Source organism: Camelus dromedarius, chromosome 16 (genome assembly GCF_036321535.1).
Source record: "Camelus dromedarius isolate mCamDro1 chromosome 16, mCamDro1.pat, whole genome shotgun sequence".
Lineage (NCBI taxonomy): Eukaryota > Metazoa > Chordata > Mammalia > Artiodactyla > Camelidae > Camelus > Camelus dromedarius.
The window spans coordinates 19,695,963-19,715,218 of record NC_087451.1 but is presented as its reverse complement, the minus strand read 5'-3'; the positions used below and the strand labels follow the sequence as shown (position 1 = coordinate 19,715,218).

Below are 19,256 nucleotides of genomic sequence, written 5' to 3'. Positions count from 1 at the left end.
TCAGCCTAATGGTCTTTTCAAAAGAGTCAGGCAACACAGGAACGTTCAGAGGAAAAAGTGAAAATTTTTATCCTCATTCTTCCTATTCCCATTCCATTCTCCCCAGTACAGGGCCAAGACTAGGATAAGGCAAGTACAACAATTAGGATGCTACATTTAATAAATTTTAGATGCCTCACTTGCCTCACCCTAATTCCAACCCTGCCCCAGACATAACAGTTATTATCTGTTTGGTAGGTAAGATTCCAGACTGTACTCTCTGGCTCACTTCTGACAGAGGCCATTTGTTGATTCTTGGCATCTGACTACTCCTGGGCTTCTTTCCCTCCAAGCATTCCTGGCTCCATCTCATACCTGCTTCCAGCTCCTTAAGGGAGCCTTAGTCTGCTCAGCTCTATCTTTCTGGTCCTGGCTCCTCTACATTTTAGCACTCTATAACACTTCAGTTTTCACGTTCATATAGTGACTTTTAGATTCATCAGTTTGGCCCTGATCTTTCTCCTGACTTTCGTCACTTACTCCAGCTGCCCCCTGAACAAGCACAGCCTATTCAAAATCACTGGATCTGAGACAGCTCCCAATCGTCCGTACTTCCCTCCCTCTGTGACAGAACTTGTGGCCCTCTCATTTGGCCCTACACGCTGCCACCAGATTAAGCTGTGAATCTGACATTTAGTCACACCAGGTGGTGGTGGGTCCAGTTCAACTTTCTCTGATCACTGGAGCCTAAACTCAACTCTCCCTCCTACAAACTATCAAAAGTAAATCCCAGGACACAGGGCACATCTTCATGGACTTGGTAAATGGAGGGGGGGGTCTTCTAGAGTTGAGAAATATTGAATGTAAAAGGAATCATTAGGTTTGGGAGTTTGACTAGGCTCAGACTGGTGTTCTAATAAGGGAGCCAGTGTGACTGGAGTGGAATGAGAGAGGTTTCAGCTTCTCTGGGGGATCTCTTGTTTGCTGTTGCTTTGGTGAAAAGGGAAGGAACACATCTCTGATGTAATAATGGGAAATGATTGCAAACAAAGATTTGCCTTATAAATAAATTGGCACCACAGTACTTAACTAGCTCCTGTAAGGAACAGAGACCTTGCATCAAGTGAAGTTGAACTAGGGGATATCATAACTTGTAGAATTAGTCTTGATTTTCCTATTATGACTCGAGCATTCTTATTATCTAAAATGTTTATCCTTATTATATTATAATCCATGTTTATTCTATCTTGCTCCAAAAATGATTTGAGGCTGCTATAAATGTACTAAATGTACAATGGCCTTAAATGCTCCTCTTTCACTTTATCTCTTTAATTTCCACTCCTTCCCTCAAGCCTCATCAACTTCTTGCATTTGTTCCCACCACCGGGCCTCTGTATTTGTTGTTTCACCTGTCCATTCTTTCTCTTTGATCCCCATCATATGTGTCCTTCATCTCTTTCAATTCTAGCCTAGCCTAGAACAGTGCCTGACACATAGTTGCATGAATTCTGTGCACTCACTGCCTATTAAGCCATGGATTGATTGGCTGCTTGACTAAATTAGGAAGAGCAAAGGCTTTCATTAGTAGATCCATAAATATATATCAGGTTCTTATTTAACGACAAGCACTGTTCTAGGCATCAAAGTACAAAGAAAAATAGGATAGGACAAAGCGTCTAGGTATTCACAGTCAAGTAGGGGACACAGATAATTACAGCGTTGAGTTAAGGCCATAACCCAAGTATGAAGGATGTGCTTTGGCTGCATTCAGGAGGAAAAGCTTCTCTCTGCTTGGCAGGATCAGGAAGATGGAAAGATGGTTAGGAGTTACCAGCCAGGCCGGCTGTGTTTGAGCTCCTGAGGTCCCCCCCCCCCTCCCCGGTCTCAGAGATGCCAGACAGGATGTACTAGATAAGGGGTGTGGAGTGCCAGCCGCGGGGACAGAGGTGGGAGTGGAGGAAGGAGGTCTAAACATACTGAATGGGGTGGGGGGAGTTGGAGGTGGAGCCAGGGCGGCCCGCCGGTGACGTCAGCGACCCGCGCTCCCCCGAGCTCTCGGCGCGCTTTCCAGGGGCGGAGTCTCCGTGCGTCATGGCTGCCTCCCGGGCTGAGGCTCTTGCCACAGTGAGTGCTGTTCTCCGTCCCTCCTCCTTTTTTTCTTGTCTGTCTCAGATTTTCTTCTCCTGTAACGTCCACCTTGCCTCTTTGCCTCCCTGACTTTGCAGGCCGCGCCCGGGCGAGAGGGGAGCTGTGAGGCTGTCTGTCCCACCCTTCTCACTGGTTCTGCTAATATATTTTTCCTTCATGCCTGTGGCGCCGGCTGTAAGCCTTAAACACGTCTTCATCCGCTTTGTAGGCTTCAAGCCCAATGGGAAGCCAGGAGCAAACTAATGGCGAACTGTGGGGCTGTGGGTTCCTGGGGGAGATCGGTGACGCAGGTGTAACATATAATCGGGAAAAGCTTCTGAGACCCGAAGTGCGTGCAGGAGTTAGCAAGGGGTGGGGGGTGGGGGGAGAAAGCGCTAAAAGAAGCTTCAAGGTGGAGGCAAAAACATGTTCAAAGGCAAGAGATAGAGCAAGTGTCTTTGAAAAACTCAAAAAGTTCAGTTGGTCGATGGTGGAGGGGTCAGAGCTGACAGTCTGGCAAATGTTGCTACGCAGTGGCTTCAACCTGAGGATTATTGGGAATTAGTGAAGAGTTTTAAGCGGAAGAGTAATTCAATGAGATTTGTTGTCATTTCCAGAAGTAACATTACAGAGAGGAGACAGAGGGTATGAGTTTGAAAGCTGTGGTTGAAACGTAGTGAGAGATGATTGTGACCCCGACCATGGCAGCAATGTTGACGTTCAGCAATGAGGACAAGACAGAGTAGAAACATTAAGGTGATAGAATCTAAACTAAGTAAGCTCCCCAGGTTAATACTGATACAGGCTGAAGTTTGAGGACACTATACACTTTCTCCTCAGCCTTGTCCACTGGATGGCTTTAATAGCCAGCAATAAATGCTGATTTTTCCTAAATCTCTACTTAAGCTGAGATCTCTCTCCTGAGCTCTAGTTGTATCCATCTGCTTTGCAGAGTCTCCACCTGGCCAACCTACAGGCACCACACATGCCAAACACTGAGCTTTTCACAGAAACCCTCTTGCAGTGTTCACCAACTTAGCAAATAGCACCCTCAACCAAGTAGTTCTACCCTGAAATGTGAATGTCTTTTTAAACCTCTTCCTATCTGTACACAAGACCCAAGTTCAATACACACTCTGGCACCAACTTCCACCCCAGCTCCCTTTACCCTGGGATTGCACTGGAGGAACAGGGATAGAGCTGTAATGGTTTAAAATTATTACTGGGTATCAAGAAGGATAAAGGTCCTACCCCTAAGTATTGTTGAACTGTTGGAATTTTAAAATAAAGCTACATAGCACAGGGAGTAGGCCAAACTGGTCCTCTTCCCTAGAATTATCTATATAGAGAAGCAACTATGTGCTTAGAATCTGCACATATACAAAGATGGTTCATGTCCTCCTTAGGAAGCCCACGTCCTAGCTACAGAGACAGAACAGGAAACAATTCCAGTGGGACTGTATCTTATATATATTTAGCTTACAGGAACTCAGATGTATACACTTCACTAAAAAAAGAGGGAGGATGATTAAAAATTATACTCTGCCTATGTCATTTTTATGTAATGTCTATTATTAGGCACATTTACTTTACACTTCCAAATACATATTACTATATTGTATTATGTACTGTTCTTTATGAGCAATGTAAAGGATTCTTTTTAAAGAGTGATTTTGGCCAGTCTTGTTTTTCAAATTGCTGGTTTTGGACTCAGACCCCATATAAGATGGTATACCATTGTATCTGGTGATCATTGCTCTTTTTTTTTTTTTCCCCCAATTTGGTTGGAGTTTGCCATTTAAATTTATTTCACACAGTATAAGCATTATGTTCTTCATAATGAGTTTTAAATTGTCTCTTAGCTATTCCAGATTGAACCACTTTCTAAAACTACTTTATGTTTACTGAATGGGAAAACATTGATGGTTGCTGTTTACATTTCCCTGTTTCTTTCCCAGTAACAAAATTTTAATTCTTCAACACTGCTCTTAATAGAGGTGTGTGCAAGGTACTGTGGGAGCGCCAGTAAGGGAGCAGCATTCTGCCTGAGATGGTCAGAGAAGGGTTCACAGGATATATTTATTCTGAGTGCTTTAAGGGTTGGTACAGATTTGTTAAAGAAAGAGACAAGGCCAAAGCTGGATGGCCAGTTGTCTAAGTTGATTGGCTGGCTGGACTAAGACTTCTGAGGTTTCTTCAAGCTCTAAACTTTATTTAAGTTACCTCTTTAAAAAATATTCCTTTATTCTTCCCCAAATCTCCGTGGTGGGCAGGATGATCAGGAAGGTGTTTGAACTGGCTTCACTTTCCTCAGGAACAAGCCTGGCTTGAGGCTGCCCAGGCTTTCATCCAAGAGACCCTGTGTGCGCCTGCCAAGGAGCGTGATGTCCAGTTGACTGAGTTGGTAATCGACTGTGTGAAGACTGTCTGCTTGTCTCAGGGAAGGAACCAGGGTTTTACACTACCTCTCAGCTACAGGTAAGGAGAGGTGGGGCTCAGGGGAAAGTTAAATTTGGGATTGAAAAGAAAGGGCCTATAGTTTAAAAGGGGGGAAGTGAGATGAGTGAGGGGAAACTTGCTAAGAGGAGAAAGAGGTGGTCTAAACAAAACCCACTTCTGCCCGTCTTTCCTGTTCTCCATCAAGCTGCTTTCTTTTTCCTATAGATCTCCTTAATTGGCTCAAGTCAAGTTTAGAGACAAGGAGGGAGAAGGTGAGAAGACAGAAAGAAAATCTGGAAAAATAACTCAAAGTGGAGGGGAGAGGCTGATATTATTTCATTTTGTGAATTAGGAAACTAAGATACAGACAGTGACTTCTCCAAGTGCATCTGAGTTTGAGGTCTTCTGAAAGTGTTTTTGTTTATTTTTCACACGACACTACCATTTCCTAAACTGTTCTAGGCAGTGTTAATAAAGTACTACAAGTAAAGGTTTTCATGACCAAGTAAGTTTGAGAGACTTTGGATATGATAACCTTCTCTAGCAGAGTCATGGGGCTTGTTAACATGTTAAATAAAGTCTGTGAAGAGTCCTGCAGAAAGAAACCTGTTTACCTTCTCGTAGAAGTAACCACTATGTGGAATATGTGGTGTATCATTCTTGTGAATAGCTTTATGTTTTTTTCTATACACACATCTATCCCTAAGCAATATATAGTAGTTTTGCAGATCCTTAGACTTTGTATAAATGGTACCATACCTCATATAGTGTCTGCAGTTTGCTTTTCGTGCTTCTGAGATTTATTCACATTGATAATTCTAGCTCATTTATTTAAACTACTCTATGGTATTCTATTATATGAGTATACATATCACTTTATCCTTTAAAGAATAAAAAAGGTAGAAATCTGTTCAGCTTTGTTTAATTTGTTATTTCCCAATAATAATGGAAAATTGAAAAGAATAATTGAAAAGTGAAAAGTTAGTAACTTTTAGGAAACTTGGAACCTTTTTATGTTTCTTGTTATTCTTCAAGATAAATATAAAATTGATAACACAATGTTTTAGAAGTGAAGTGTCCATAAAGATGGTGGTGAGGATAAAGTAGAAATTATTTGACAGATATAAATATTTTATTCATTCATTCTTCCATTTCCCTTCATTGAATGCCTGCTGTGTGCCAGGCACCATGGTGGGCCTTGACAGCTGGAGGGCAATGACCAATGTAAAAGATTTGAGGTTATCACTTTCAGGTTCTGGACCCAGACCCTGAAGAGTCTGAGAAAAGTGACCCCTGTCCTTACTGTTTTCTGTTTTGTTGGTGCCTGGGGTAAATGAACAGTTTTCTCCAGTTGCTTTTTCCTGGGCTTTTGGGGAAGTAGGGAAAGACAGAAAGAACATGGACTTTTGTGTGAGACACACCTGGCTTTGCCAGCTACACCACCATGTACCTGAACCTCTCTGAATTTCCTCATTGGTGGTGTTTACATGTTTCTTTTTTAGTGATGATTCCATGCAGTATTGAGCATGAATGGACCCAATATAGTATGTGCATGGCAGGCACTCAATGCAGGTTAGTTTCAGTCTTTGCTTTCTATCTGCTCTGAAACCATCGTGAAAGAATGAAGCAGATGCAGAAGGGGAGTGGGCCATCAGAATGGCATTCCTGATTTTAATACTCATACGTGGATTATGTTCATGAGTACAACAAGGGGGATAAATTGTGATGGTTCATAACCTTATCTTGCTTCTTTTCCACTGAAAAAATCATGGGAATGTAAGTAAGTGGAATAATGGCATTACAAAAATGCAAATATATCACAGCTTTGATTAGTTAACTGTCACATCACAGTGTCTGTGATATACCCCACAATTGTTAGTGACTCAGCAGTGTTATAGCACTTTGCTTAAGAGTGGCTGATCTCAAGCATCTCTTGAGATTTGGGAACTCTTGAGCCAACTCCCACCTCAGTCTCGGATTCCCAGCCCGTCTCTAGTAATGTAATGTTCTAGCCTAGGGAGGAAGCCTGGCTGGGGCCAGTGAGGTGGAGGCATTAGCAGATGCCTTAGTGCCCCCATGGGAATTCTCTGTGGAGCTAAAAGCTGAGATGCTGTCAGAGGAGCACTTTGTTATCTCTGAAAGCTTCTCCCCACAAGCTCATCTCCTCAGGCCCCTCTGACACTCCTACTTCATTTCTCTGGGTCCTCTCTGTGGCACTGTCTTTTGTTCAAGATACCATTCAGCACAGACCTTCTTCCTGCCTTCCCTAGGTACTACCCTGACTTTGGACCCAGACCTTGTCCCTATTTTCTTGGACCCTCATTCCCAACTTTTTCCTTGTTAATCAATCAGACTTCTCTCTTAGTCCATGTCCCCATTGACCTTTCCTTGGGATCTTGGGGGATTTGTTGGGGTTGAGGATAAACTTCTAGGCCTTACAGAACCTGGCTTTACAGAACCTCTGTTCCCTTCACTCTGCAGCTTTGTCTCAGTAAAGGACCTCAGGACCCAACAGCATCTCCCGTGCTGCAGTCACTTGTCCTGGAGCAGCACTGCATACCAGGATTGGGCCCAGGAAGCTGGACCACATGGAGTCCTCCTACCCCAGGAGCAGCTGTTACTTGTAGGGACACTAACAGACCGATCAGGGGACTTGGAACATGAGTGCAGGAATGGAAGCCTCTACATAAGAGATAACACTGGTACCCTGGGCTGTGAGGTGAGTAGGAAGAGGGCCTATTCCCTGAGTAAGATGCCTCAGATCCTAATAAGAATGGTGTCTGGGGAGCAAGGCAGTTAAGTCCCTGAGGGAGCAAAGATGGAATGGGGCAGATTGGATCCAAGGGTCCTGATTAACCCTTGCCCTTGGTCTTTTCTAGCTCATAGATCTGGACCTTTCTTGGTTGGGCCACCTCTTCCTGTTCCCCAGTTGGAGTTACCTCCCTCCTACAATAAAGTCCTCCGGAGAAGGGCACTTGGAGCTCTGGGGTGCTCCGGTGCCAGTGTTTCCCTTGACCATCAGTCCTGGCCCTCTCACTCCCATTCCTGTTCTCTACCCAGAGACTGCTTCTCGCCTGCTCAGGCACAGGTAATTCTTCCATCTAGGGGAGGACAGAGCACCGTGATACTGGGAGGATGGTGGTGGGTCAGTGGAAGAAGGGAAAGAAAGGTATTGAGAGTAATAGAGATGGAATATTTCCAAATGAGGGGAACGAGGGGGCCTCTCAGAAAGTTAAGAGCAGGATTCTTTGAGAGAAATGTGCCTTATCTGAGGGCAAGTAGAGTTTGAAGGAGGTTTTTAGAATAACAGCTTTGGGTTGGGAAATTTTACATCAGTGTCGCTACTAGATTATAGTGGAAGAGAAGGCATTTGTAGAGAAAAAGAAGAGAAATAAAAATGACTTCTTTCTCTCTTCCCTCTACCTTTTTTAGAAGCAAGTGCAGAGATGTGCAGCCAAACCTTGCTGGGACGCTGGTTCGATTGAGCGCTCTGGTGAAAAGTCAAAAGAGAGCCTACTTCGTCCTGTCTCTCGGTGGCTCGTCCCCAGCTGGCAGCCATGTGTCTGTCATTGTGCAGGTGAGGATTAGGGTCAACTCAGGGGTGTGGAGATGTGGAAGGGGTGTACAAACTCTTAATAGGAAAGATAACACCATAGGAGGACCCGTGTAGGAAAGGAGGGCAACTGGGGAGACCTGTTTCTGGCACAGTGCTGTTGAGGGAAGAGGCCAGGTGACAGCCTCCCTGTGTGCAGGAGGAAGGAAGTAGATGTCCCTACTGTGCAGTTCATTCGAGTAGACAACTTTCGTATTGTGTGTCCCATTTTGAAAAACTGCCAGCGTCATTTGTTTTTCCCCTGCATTAGAAGAATGACCAAGGAAAGTGTTTATCTTAACACCATTAAAACATAGAATACATGTACTTAAAAAAAAAACAAAACCTGGTACTCGTTGAGTCTTTTTACATCAGCTGGTAGGATTTTAAAGTCATTCGTTTTTACACTGATTATTGTTCGGTGACTTATACAAAATTATCTGCATAGTGTTTTAGAAGCATTTAAAACAAAAGATGAAAAGGCTCTCAGACGTGCATAGCAAAAAAGGAAACTATGAAATTTATTAGCACTATAACAATTCTTACCTGTGTCTATGTGTGTCATGAGCTGGAATAACAGTGATTAGAATGTAAAGAAACTAAAAATGCTTAGAAATCACCCAAATGCCCCATCTTGTTTTTTCTTCCTGGGTTAAATTGGAGCTTATGTATATTGTTTACATTAGAATGTTTTAAGTCATCTGGAGCATTTAAAAATTCTGTGCATGGTAGGGTTGACTCATTCATGTTCTATGTCAAGGGAGAAGTCTCTGAAATGCACTTGAATTCCTACAGGGCAGCTAAAGTAGTGAAAGCCTTTTGGGTAGTTTATAATCTTATCGTAATTTCTATATCGTTTTGATTCATAAAATAAGTAGAATAATACAAAGCAGTGTGTAAGTTCCAAGATGGTACAGTTGTAACTGCTATAGCAGGTTAGCTAGAATTTATTATGTGGACAGAAGCCTTATGAGGGAGTTCAGACTTGATCTGGTTCTTGAAGGATGGATAGGATTTGAATGACTGGAAGAGAAGGAAAGGTATCTGGGAATAGAGATTCACCTGTCCCAGGATTCAGCCTTTACTGAGTATGTGCTATATGCCAGGCACTTTGGTCAGTTCAGAGGCACAAAACTGAATAAGATAATGGCTCTTGTCCTGCAGAAGCTCTCAACCAGTTGAGTGAGTCAGTAATTACTGTTCAGGATCATAGTGCTGCGGTAGATATAAGTATCTGCTCGAGGCACTGTGAGGGTGCAGAGGTGGGCTTTGGAATAAGCTTGGTCAGGGGAGGAGAGATCTTGCTATGTTTATAGGCTGTGGAAGAGACACATTGGAGACGTACTGTCACCTTAGATGACCCCAGTGAATCTTTCTGTGATAGAGGAGTGTGGTCATCTCTTGAAAGACTGGACTCTGAAAAGAGGAGTAAAGGTTCAGGGTAACTGCTGTGCTAGGCGTTGAGGATGAGAGGTCACTAAGCAGTGCCAGAGGCCCAGTTGAAGTTTAGCATCAATGTTTGGCCCTGGGGCGTCACAGAGTGTCTTCTAAGGCAAGAATCCTTCCTCAGTAGGGTTTTTGCATTAGGAGAAGAGTTGAGAAAACAGGGCTGTGATGCAGTAGACTCGAGGTGAAGGGTGGGTAAAAAATGGCAGGATTTAGGGGATAGGTGTTTAGAGACTAGCATTTGGATGGAGGAAGGGAAGGACCTCAATGTCTGAATAAAGGAGAAGCAACTGCAATATTGGGAGGTCCTAGTGAGAGGTTAGAGAAAGTCTAGTGAGCGTAGGGGGAGCAGGGGGGAACAGAAGCACCAGTGTTCATTCATTCATGTGTTCGGTCAGACCATTATTAACTGGTTTTAGAATAGAAATGGGAATCTGTGAAGCTGAGCCCAGGGACTATGAAGTTCAAGCATCCTGAATCTCGGTGTGTTTTGAAGCCCCTAAGAAGGGCAGCAGCGCTCTGTTACCCGTTAGAGGAGCATGCGGTAGGAGATTGTTACATTTACTAACAGTGCCATCCATGTAGCTTTTTCCCTTCTGCTTAAATTTCTTCAACAACCACCCTTCTCCAGTCCATATGATATCCTCTGCTGTTAGTTATTTATTTTTATTTTCCCACTTGGATGTTTCTTATTTTCTGACACATTAAAAGTCTTCGGCATGTTATTTCTGGGTTTTTCCCCCCGACATCTTGGCTTTTCCATCCGGTCTCCTGCAACTCCCAAGAACGTTCCCCCTCCATCCTGGCCAAGGTTTTCACTCCCTTGCTTATTCTGAGTTCTGAATAGTTCTGTGTGGTTGCCTCCTGCTTAAATCACCCTTCTGTCTCCTCTCCACTTCAGCAAACCAGAGATGGCTTTCAGGACCCTGGCAAGTTCCACTTCTTTCACTCGGCGTTCCTGATCATTCTAACCCATCCCAACCGTCTCTTTCTTTCTCTAAAACCTTCCCAAATGTGTATTGTTTTTGCCACTTGTTTATATGTGTCTCCATGTTATTACTTGGGTTTGTGTCTGTGTTTCCCAGTGGTTTGAAATAAGTTGGAGTAGAGAGAACTGTCTATTATATTTCCCTTAACTGGATACGTACCTAATGGTGTACTTATTGATTAAATAAGTGAAAGTTGTTTGTATGTTATGGAGTAGGATGGGGAAATGCAAAAAGGGCAAAATTTTCTGAATGTAATATTTATATATTTTGGAGGAAGTTTTAGGGATGCTTTGTATCTTGGGGGAGGGATTAGGAAACATTTGCCATCTCCTATGAGAGGGGAGAGATCCTGAAAATTCTATGGCTTAAGACTTAATTGGCAAACAAGGAAGATGAAGAGTCAAGGAAAGGCTCTTGAGGAGCAGGTCCCTGAGGTCACATCATGATGGGCAGGGGCTCTGGCAGAGGGGCAGCATCATGGGGGCATCTCACGTGTCATGTTTCCCGCCTCCGCACAAGCCAGGTCCCTGCCCAGCTGGTGTGGCATCGAGCCCTTTGGCCTGGTAGGGCCTATGTGCTGACAGAGCTGCGAGTGTCCAAGCTCCGTGGTCACCGTTACTGGATTTGGATGACCGGTCCCTCCTCCCAGCTGTTGCCGTTGAAACCAGAATGTGTTCAAGAGCTGGAACTGGAGCTGGATGGGCCCCTCTTAGAGGCTGACCCCTCACCACCACCCATACCATGCAACCCCCAAGACAAGAAGGGTCCAGAAGGTCTTGTTCGGGACTCCAGACTCTTATCATACACGGTGAGCATAAGGGAGAGATCCTTGAGCTGAAGGAGCAGGAAATGTGGGTTCTTCAAAGAGGAGGAATAGGGATCAACTGGCCCTTTGATTTCTTTGCAGGGAACAATCACTGACGTGCTGAATCGGCCTGCGGGCCTCTATGAGCTGGACGGGCAGCTGGGGCTCTGCCTTGCCTACCAGCATCTCCATGGCCTCAGGCGAGTAGTGCGACCAGGTGTCCGTCTGGAGGTATGTGAGGGGTCACATCTGGTGACAAAAAGAGACCCTTTTAGTAGCTTCACTTAACCTTTGTGGTCTGGCCTTTTTTTGCAGCAGGTTGATACCTCTACAGCAGAATTATAAAAATAATAAATGTGTGTTGGAGTAGGGTGGTGCTTTTGTTAGGAATGATTTGGATGAGAGTTCAGATCAGAAAGGAGTAGAGACTGGTGCTCTGGGAGGAGCAGTTGGGTCCAGAGCATCTCCTTTCCAGAGGACCTTAACCGGAGGAGGAGCTGCAGGAACTGAAGCACAGGTTTAGAGCCAGGACCGTTTCAGGCAGCCTGATGAACAGCCAAGGCCACACTGGCCAGGAGTCCCCTGGCCTCCACAAAGACTGAGTGGAGCTCCTGGGAGATGAAGCCTTTACTGCAGGGTAGTGGGTTGTGATGGAAGGTGAAACATAGAGGCTGGAGGGAAATAACCTGTAAAGGAGAAATTATATTTCTCCTGGAACCCAGGCAGTGGAAAACTGCATTTAACTCTGCCTGGGGTCATTGAGCTGGGGGCTTCACCTTTGCTTTTTCACTTTTTCTGCCTCCCCAGCTCCAGGATGTTCACCTCCTGCAGTCAGTGGGCGGAGGGACAGGAAGGCCTGTGCTGGCCTCCTGCCTCCGTGGCGCCGTTCTGCTTCGGGGCTTCTCTCGTCAGATGCCTGAGACTCAGTCTTCCCACCGAGCCCAGGGGGCCTCCCTGTATGAGCAGCTGGTGTGGGAACATCAGTTAGGACTTCCCCTCTACCTGTGGGCCACCAGGGCCCTGGAGGAGCTGGCCAGCAAGTGAGGAGGACGAGGGTCTGGGCTGTGGGGGTGGTGGGAGTGGGACACTTCCTCAGTAAGGGAAGCCGGATTCTGGAAGAGACAGGGTCTTTGGGGAAGTGACTCAGCTGTTTTCCCTGGCCAAGGCTGTGTCCCCACATGCTGAGACACCACCAGTTCCTGCAGCATTCCTCTCCCGGGAGCCCCAGCCTGGGACTACAGATCCTTGCCCCTACCTTGGAGGTTCTCATTCCACCCTGCTGCCCTAGTCGGAATCCACAAAACGAGATCCTTGAAGAGCCACATCACTGTCCACTCCAGAAGGTAGGAGGATGTGGCAGAAAGAGGGCAGCAGAGGTAATGCCCTGGGGGGACACCCAGGGCACAGGGGAAGTGTAACCTGATCTCTCTTCTCTCTCTGACAGTATGCTCGGCTGCAGACCCCCTGCTCTTTCCCTACTCTGGCCGCCCTGAAAAAGGAAGGGGAGTGCAGGGCCTGGGACTCCTTTGACCCTAAGACCCTTCTGCCCCTCCCAGAGGCTTCTCATCTGCCCAGCTGCGAACTCAATCAGCGCCTGGCCTGGTCCTGGCTCTGTCTGCTGCCCTCTGCCTTCCACCCAGCCCCGGTAAGTGGGGCTCCAACAGGGCTCAGGGGGCTTTTTTTGTTCCATTTTCACTGTCACTACCATAGTCCTTTCTTGTCATTTTGACAGCACTAACCTTCTAACTAGACCACTCCATCTATTCTTGGCCCCTTCCAATCCATTATCCCTGCAGCAACTAGAAAGGGATCAGGTGAAATGTTCAGTTGGATTACAAAATTCTTAATTTCAATCCTTCTCTTGCACCAAGTAGAAAATAAACTCCAAGCAGCCATCAAAAATAAATTAAATCAATCAATCAATTAATCATTCCATCCTTCTCTTATTTCTCCCAGTGCATATAAAACCAGAACTCCTTATTGTGTCCTATGAGGGCTTACATGGTTTCCTGCCTCTAACCTCCATTTGTATACTTTCTCTCCAGCTAGTAAATGGATGCACGTGTGTTTTTTTTCACATCTGTCTTTCTCACTTGAATATAAATTCTTTGAGGTCAGAGACCATGTTTTTTTGGTTCAATTTGTAACTAACAGTTAACACAGTGCCTGGCATGTAGATGATCAGTATATTTGTTTAATAAAACTTGACGCCTCTGCCTTCATCTCCTTGCAGGTTCTACTTGGTGTTCTGGCACCTTCTTCTCGTAAAGGTTGTCTGAAACTTCAGGACCAAAGTGGTTCCCTCTTATGCCTCCTCCTGGCCGACCCCTCGCAACCCCTCACTGACCCCAGGCTCATAGGTTTGGAGTTCAGAGGTTGAGGGAAGATGGTGGTGGGGTAGAGGTTCCCAGGATGGAGGGGCTTGGGAGGGTTAAGTTCTCCCTCTGTAGCTCCTAAAATGCACCAGGGTGACAACTTCCATTTCTTACATTCTTAGTTTGGAAGAGTCATGGTCGTATTTGGGCTCATTGAGGTTTGGAGGCAGGGAAACCCTGGAGAGGAAAGTTTCTCAGATCTAGGAACAGGCATTTTAGGGATTTATGAGAAAGTAGAATCAAGGCCTCTCAGCACAGGAAGCCAGAGGCAGGACTAGACATGCAGATAGAATGGTTTCTCCCTTGGAGTATTGCTCCTTCAAGGTGGGAGTCAGGCCTGGGCCTTCACATTGTGTTAGGGGAGCAGCTCTGGCCTGTGTTGGACAGTAAGACCTGCAGGGTGGTCTGCTTCACTGCCCTTCCCACAATCCTCTCCTCTTGCCAAAATAGAAAACTTTCTTCCTCCAGGCTGCCTGGTGCGGGCAGAGAGGTTCCAGTTGGTCATAGAAAGGACTGTCAGAAGCAACTTCCCTTCCTGGAAGGAGCTGAGCATGACAGGCTTCATCCAGAAACAGCAGGCCAGGTTGGTCCTCAGGGAGGTGGCTGTGCTTTTAGTCTCTGAGGGCGAGGGCAAGGGCAAGGGCAAGGGCCCGGTGCAGGTGGTGGAACACTGGTGCCCATGGCACCCAATGCGTGTGTCACTAAGAAACCTATTCCTTGTCTCTCCCAACAGAGTCTATGTCCAGTTCTTTCTGGCCGATGCCCTGATCCTGTCTGTGCCCAGACCTTTCTTTCACTCAGCCAGCTCCTCAACACCTCCTCAGGCAGAGCCCTCCCTCCCAGAGGGTCCCCACGGAGGACATAGCCGGCTGTTCTTGCTATCCCACAAGGAGGCACTGATGAAGAGGAACTTTTGTGTCCCCCCAAGAGCCAGTTCGGAGGTGCCCAAGCCTACCCTCAGTTTCCATGTTTCAGGGAACTGGCTTAGGGGCACTCAGAGGAAGGAGGGAACTGGGTGGGGCCCACCAGAGCCCATGGAAGATGAAAACGTGGATCAGAAGGTAAACTGGGACCTGGGACCAAGAACCTGAGCTCCTGTGCCCTGGCTCCTGTCTAAGGACCTTGCTCTCCCCATCAGGTTCTCCTCATCTTCCTTGGCTCCTCAGTCCGCTGGTTTGAGTTCTTGCATCCAGGGCAAGTATACCGACTCGTGGCTCCTGGCCCTCTCGTGAGTGTCCTGTTTCACTATGCCCCTCCCCAGAAAGCTTTTTGTGGCTTGGGGTCTGGGGAGGAAGTTCTAGGCCTCCTAGAAGAAGGGTGGATCTAGGTCAAATAGAAGGTCTATCTGTGTGTACATCACTTCCTTCAGGCTCTAGAGAGAAAACAAAACTGGGTCATAGTATATTATGAACCTCTCTCTGGACCAGGACAGACTCAGAGACAATCGTCTTCCCATTTCCCAGCAGACACCAATGTTGTTGGAGGAGGGTGGCTCATCCTGCATATCGCAGCGTCCTCTGGAGCTGGCTGGCTGTGCGTCCTGCCTCACTGTCCAGGATGAGTGGCGCCTGGAACTGGAGAGCCCCCAGGACATCCCAGAGGTGCTGGGTATTAACAGGGCACTGCCTGAAACCTCGTTGACTGACCTGCTCAGTGGCAAGTAAATGTCCACCAGCGTCTCCAGCTAGTTTCACTGCTCTCTCTCCCTCTGGCGTGGTTGGGTTGGATGAAGAGTCCATGCTCTGCTACAGTGGGTGTTCCTTAAATGTGATTTAGCTCCTAGAGGAATGATGTCAGTGTCAGATGGAAATTGTTTCATACCTGATTTTTCCCAGCATGTTACTGTTTTGAAATGATTGTAATCAGGCTTTCTCACAATTCAGGAAAAGCCTTAGCAATAAAAGGAATTGAAACCTAAAAAAACCCATAAGGACAAAAGCTGAAAATCTATAGAGAAGGGCCTTCCTTTATTGCAAGAAATGGCTGACTTATGGCTTCAGGAACAACTATATTTTCCTCATATAAACTTTTCCAGGGAGGCTGCAGTGCAGATGAAGACACTGCAGAGATACTTCCCCCCGTGTAAGCAAACAAACACCGTACTAGGTTATATGTGTAATTTTTAAGAAACTGGTTTCTTTTAGAAGTGGAAGTTTTCAAGGACCTATGATTTGAAGGGGAGGGCATGGGCCCCAGCATATAACGCTGTGAATGATGGACTGACTGGGATTCTAGGTATAAATGTAAGTGGAGATTTACCTTTCCTGAGGTACTTCTTGGGATACAAAGTCATGTAGATTTTGAGTGATCCGCTACAATCCTGTTTTTCCCATAAGACCTGTTACTTTTAGTGTGTGTTTTGACACAATGCAAGGCTTTCCAGGACCTTACAGACAATTTTCCAGCAGATACTTTAACTCCTTACTGCCCTTGGATCTGACTTCATTTTCACTGTATTTCTCTGACCTTCTAGCTCCACAGATTCCTTAGTGTCTTTCTCAGCTGAGATTTTGTCACATCTCCGGATGATGCCTGGTAATGACACCTCTAGGGGAAGGTGTGAAGGAGAGTGGTGGGACCTTGTGGTCCTGAAAGATACCACTGACCCCTCCCCTTCCCTTCTGTAGGGAGCACTGGGGCCATCAAGCGGTGTGTGAAGCTCACCGTAGCTCTGGAGACTGCTGACTGTGAATTCCCTCTGCACTTGGACATATATATTGAGGACCCACACTTGCCTCCCCCACTAGGCCTTCTTCCAGGAGCCCGAGTCTACTTTAGCCAGCTAGAGAAGAGGGTTTCCAGGTAAAGATCTGTGTGGCTGGCCTCGCCTCCTCTCTGTACTGATGTGGTTCTCTTGAAGGCTCGCCCCTACATGTGCTGCAGTGACACCTCTTTGGTTTTACATTTGATATGTTTCTCTGGTGTTTATGCCCTCTATCCTCACGAGATGTTCCAGACCAACCCTTCCCTTACTCTTCTCTCTGCTCTGGTAGAGCCACGGTCAGGGTGTGTCCCTTAGGGGGAGTAGCCTGGCCTGTGAGATGGTCCCAGCTCCTCCCTCAGGTGAACTTCTTTCTCCTCATCACTCTTCCTCTTCTGCTTGCAGATCCCACAATGTTTACTGTTGCTTCCGGTCGTCTACTTATGTGCAGGTCCTGAGTTTTCCCCCAGATACCACAATCAGGTCAGTGACCCAGGCCCTAATCCCCAAATGTCATGGCCTCACCTCTGCATCCCACACATATTCGTGGCTCTGCAATTTTTGCCATAACTGCAGTCTTCTCCAATCCTAGCAAAACGTGTTGAGTCAGAAGGGTTTCCTCTGCTTTAAATAAAAAATGTCCAGTACCTATCATTTTACCCAGAAAGATTTATGTTCTGGGGTCTTCAAGGGTTTTCAGTGCAAAGTACAGATATCTTTCTTGGCTAACATCTTAGTCATTCAAGCCTGAGAAATAATTAATGATGATTGAGATCAGGAGTCAAAATGTGGGACCACGGGGCTTCCAGGAGAGCACACAAGCCACTACTGTCCCCATCCCTACACCTGCTGAGGCCTTCCAGACACGCCCTGCTTCCAGAACCCTGTTGGCTGTTTCTTGACCTCTTTCTTTAGTGCTCCCCTGCCCCACATCTACCTGGCTGAACTTCTGCAAGGTCGCCGGGCCCCGTTCCGGGCCACTGCTTCTTGCCATGTGGTTTCTGTCTTCAGCCTTCAGCTCTCCTGGGTGTGTGCTCATTGTACCAGCCTCTGCCCCCAGGTATGAGAGGGGTCAGGCTGAGCTGGGTGCAGGGTGCCAGAGGATTGTGATGTGATCAAGAGGATTTTCCCAGTTGCTTTCTCTATTTCAGGGAAGGTGTACTTGTCAGAGCCCCTCTTGCCCCACTCAGACGTCTATAAGCCAGGCCAGCATCAGGTGAGAGCAGAGCACAAGCCCATCGCGCCATTTACTTCCCTATCACCTGACTTTGTGTGTCTGCCATCTCTATGTTAGCATAATTCCTGGCTTGTGGCAGTTGCTTAATAAACATTTTTGAATGAATGAGGGTGAAGTGAGCTAACCACTGGAAAAGGTGGGGGGGAGTCATGTTGGGTCTGGGTGACTGGACACCTGGGTTTGCTGTGGGGGTTTCTAATTCCTACCCCCGCCCCCAGGCTCCTGGTGGAGGATGGGACTGCTGAAGCTGTGGTGACCTGTAGGAATCATCAAGTGGCAGCAGCACTAGGGCTGCGTCCTAGTGAGTGGACCTCCCTCCTAGAGTTTGTCCGAGGGCCAGGGAGAGTGGCCTTGCAATTTATAGGACCTGGAGCCCAACTTGAGGTGAGATGTGGCTGGGAGGGGTGAGGGGGCTCAGTTACCCAAATTCCTTGGGGGGGTTGGTAGAGGGGGTTTAGAAGTTTGAGTTCTGATTAATCTTGAGTTTCCCTTTCTAGTCCTCAGCCAAGATGGATGAGCCCTTGACCCGTTTCCTCCAGACACTCTGTATCAGTTTCTCTGTCCTCCGCCCTATTGTGCTTTCTTTTGAGCTTAAGAGGAAACCCTCCAAGATAATCTCGTTAGGTAAGGGTGGAAGGGTGGGGGTGTAGAGGAGTCCCAGGAGGAAGAGGGATGAGGGATTGATAGGGGATTTCTGGAGCTGGGGAGGGGAATGGTGGTTGGGGACTAAAAACTACATGCATAGAACATGTGTTTCCTTTCTTCCCATCTCAGAACCTCCTCGGTTACAGCGATTCCAGTGTGGGGAGTTCCCTTTCCTAACTCGTGTGAATCCCAGGATCCAACTGTCGTGCCTCTCTATCCAGGAGCACCCCAGTGCCCTGAGGGCCTTAGATCCCTACTGCTAACCTGAGCTGCAGTGGCCTGAAAGTTCTTCCTACCCTGCTGGAAACCTTGAGGCCTGGGATCCAGCTCATCCCCCTTGTTGAGGCCCTTACCTTCTCTGTGATTGAACCAGGACCCGAGGTCCCTGGATTCACAGACTGCCACCCTGTTATTTCCCCAGTATTCTGATGCCCACCTTTCTTGAGGAAACTGTGGAAACAGGCAAATCATGGCACTGTTGCTATTTCCTCTAGTTGGTGTCAAGGCACCTGTACTCATAGGCGGCCCTGAGCACCTAGGTTCTGTCTTTGTGTCAGGGGCTTGCCCCTTGTGCTGGTTCTCCAGACAGACCCCTTGGTCTGTAATAAAGCTCTGTTGATGTTCCTTACTTGTGTTCATCTGGGTCCCAGGCCTCATGACCTCCTGGCAGCTGGCCCGTCGTTTACCATCATTTCCACCCTTGTTTGCCACAAGTACCAAAACTGGTTTGGAGAAGAGCTGGTCCAGCAAATTCAGGCCCTAAAGGGAGCAAATTGGGGAGTGGGGTGCAAAGTGGACAACATCACCATGATGGTCTCAGTCAGCAAGGTTGGGCCCAGGAAGAAGTCAGGCCTGGAGTTATTGGAAAGTACAAGGTGGTTATGGGGAGAGGGGAGCACCAAGCACCAGGAGGGATATGTG

General features: G+C 46.9%; 1 protein-coding gene across 5 annotated transcripts; it reads left to right on the top strand.

Moving 5' to 3' along the window:
* The first annotated feature begins 2,060 nt into the window (after window positions 1–2,060).
* CTC1 (CST telomere replication complex component 1) lies at window positions 2,061–18,963 on the top strand. 5 transcript variants are annotated; one of them, XM_010996486.3, is made up of 23 exons: window positions 2,061–2,103; window positions 4,421–4,584; window positions 7,027–7,264; window positions 7,425–7,633; window positions 7,978–8,122; window positions 11,096–11,380; window positions 11,480–11,608; window positions 12,185–12,417; window positions 12,543–12,720; window positions 12,822–13,022; window positions 13,611–13,737; window positions 14,221–14,335; window positions 14,486–14,813; window positions 14,891–14,980; window positions 15,219–15,412; window positions 16,226–16,287; window positions 16,380–16,554; window positions 16,859–16,936; window positions 17,369–17,513; window positions 17,605–17,669; window positions 17,909–18,074; window positions 18,188–18,314; window positions 18,465–18,963. In XM_010996486.3, the coding sequence occupies exons 1-23, from the start codon at window positions 2,071–2,073 to the stop codon at window positions 18,596–18,598; spliced, it is 3,621 nt and encodes a 1,206-aa protein (XP_010994788.2). In that variant the 5' UTR covers window positions 2,061–2,070; the 3' UTR covers window positions 18,599–18,963. The 5 variants fall into 5 exon arrangements, with proteins under 5 accessions (XP_010994788.2, XP_031323530.1, XP_031323531.1 ...); XM_031467670.2 differs by having other exon boundaries at window positions 17,587–17,669; XM_031467671.2 differs by having other exon boundaries at window positions 15,216–15,412.
* Window positions 18,964–19,256: the final 293 nt, after the last annotated feature.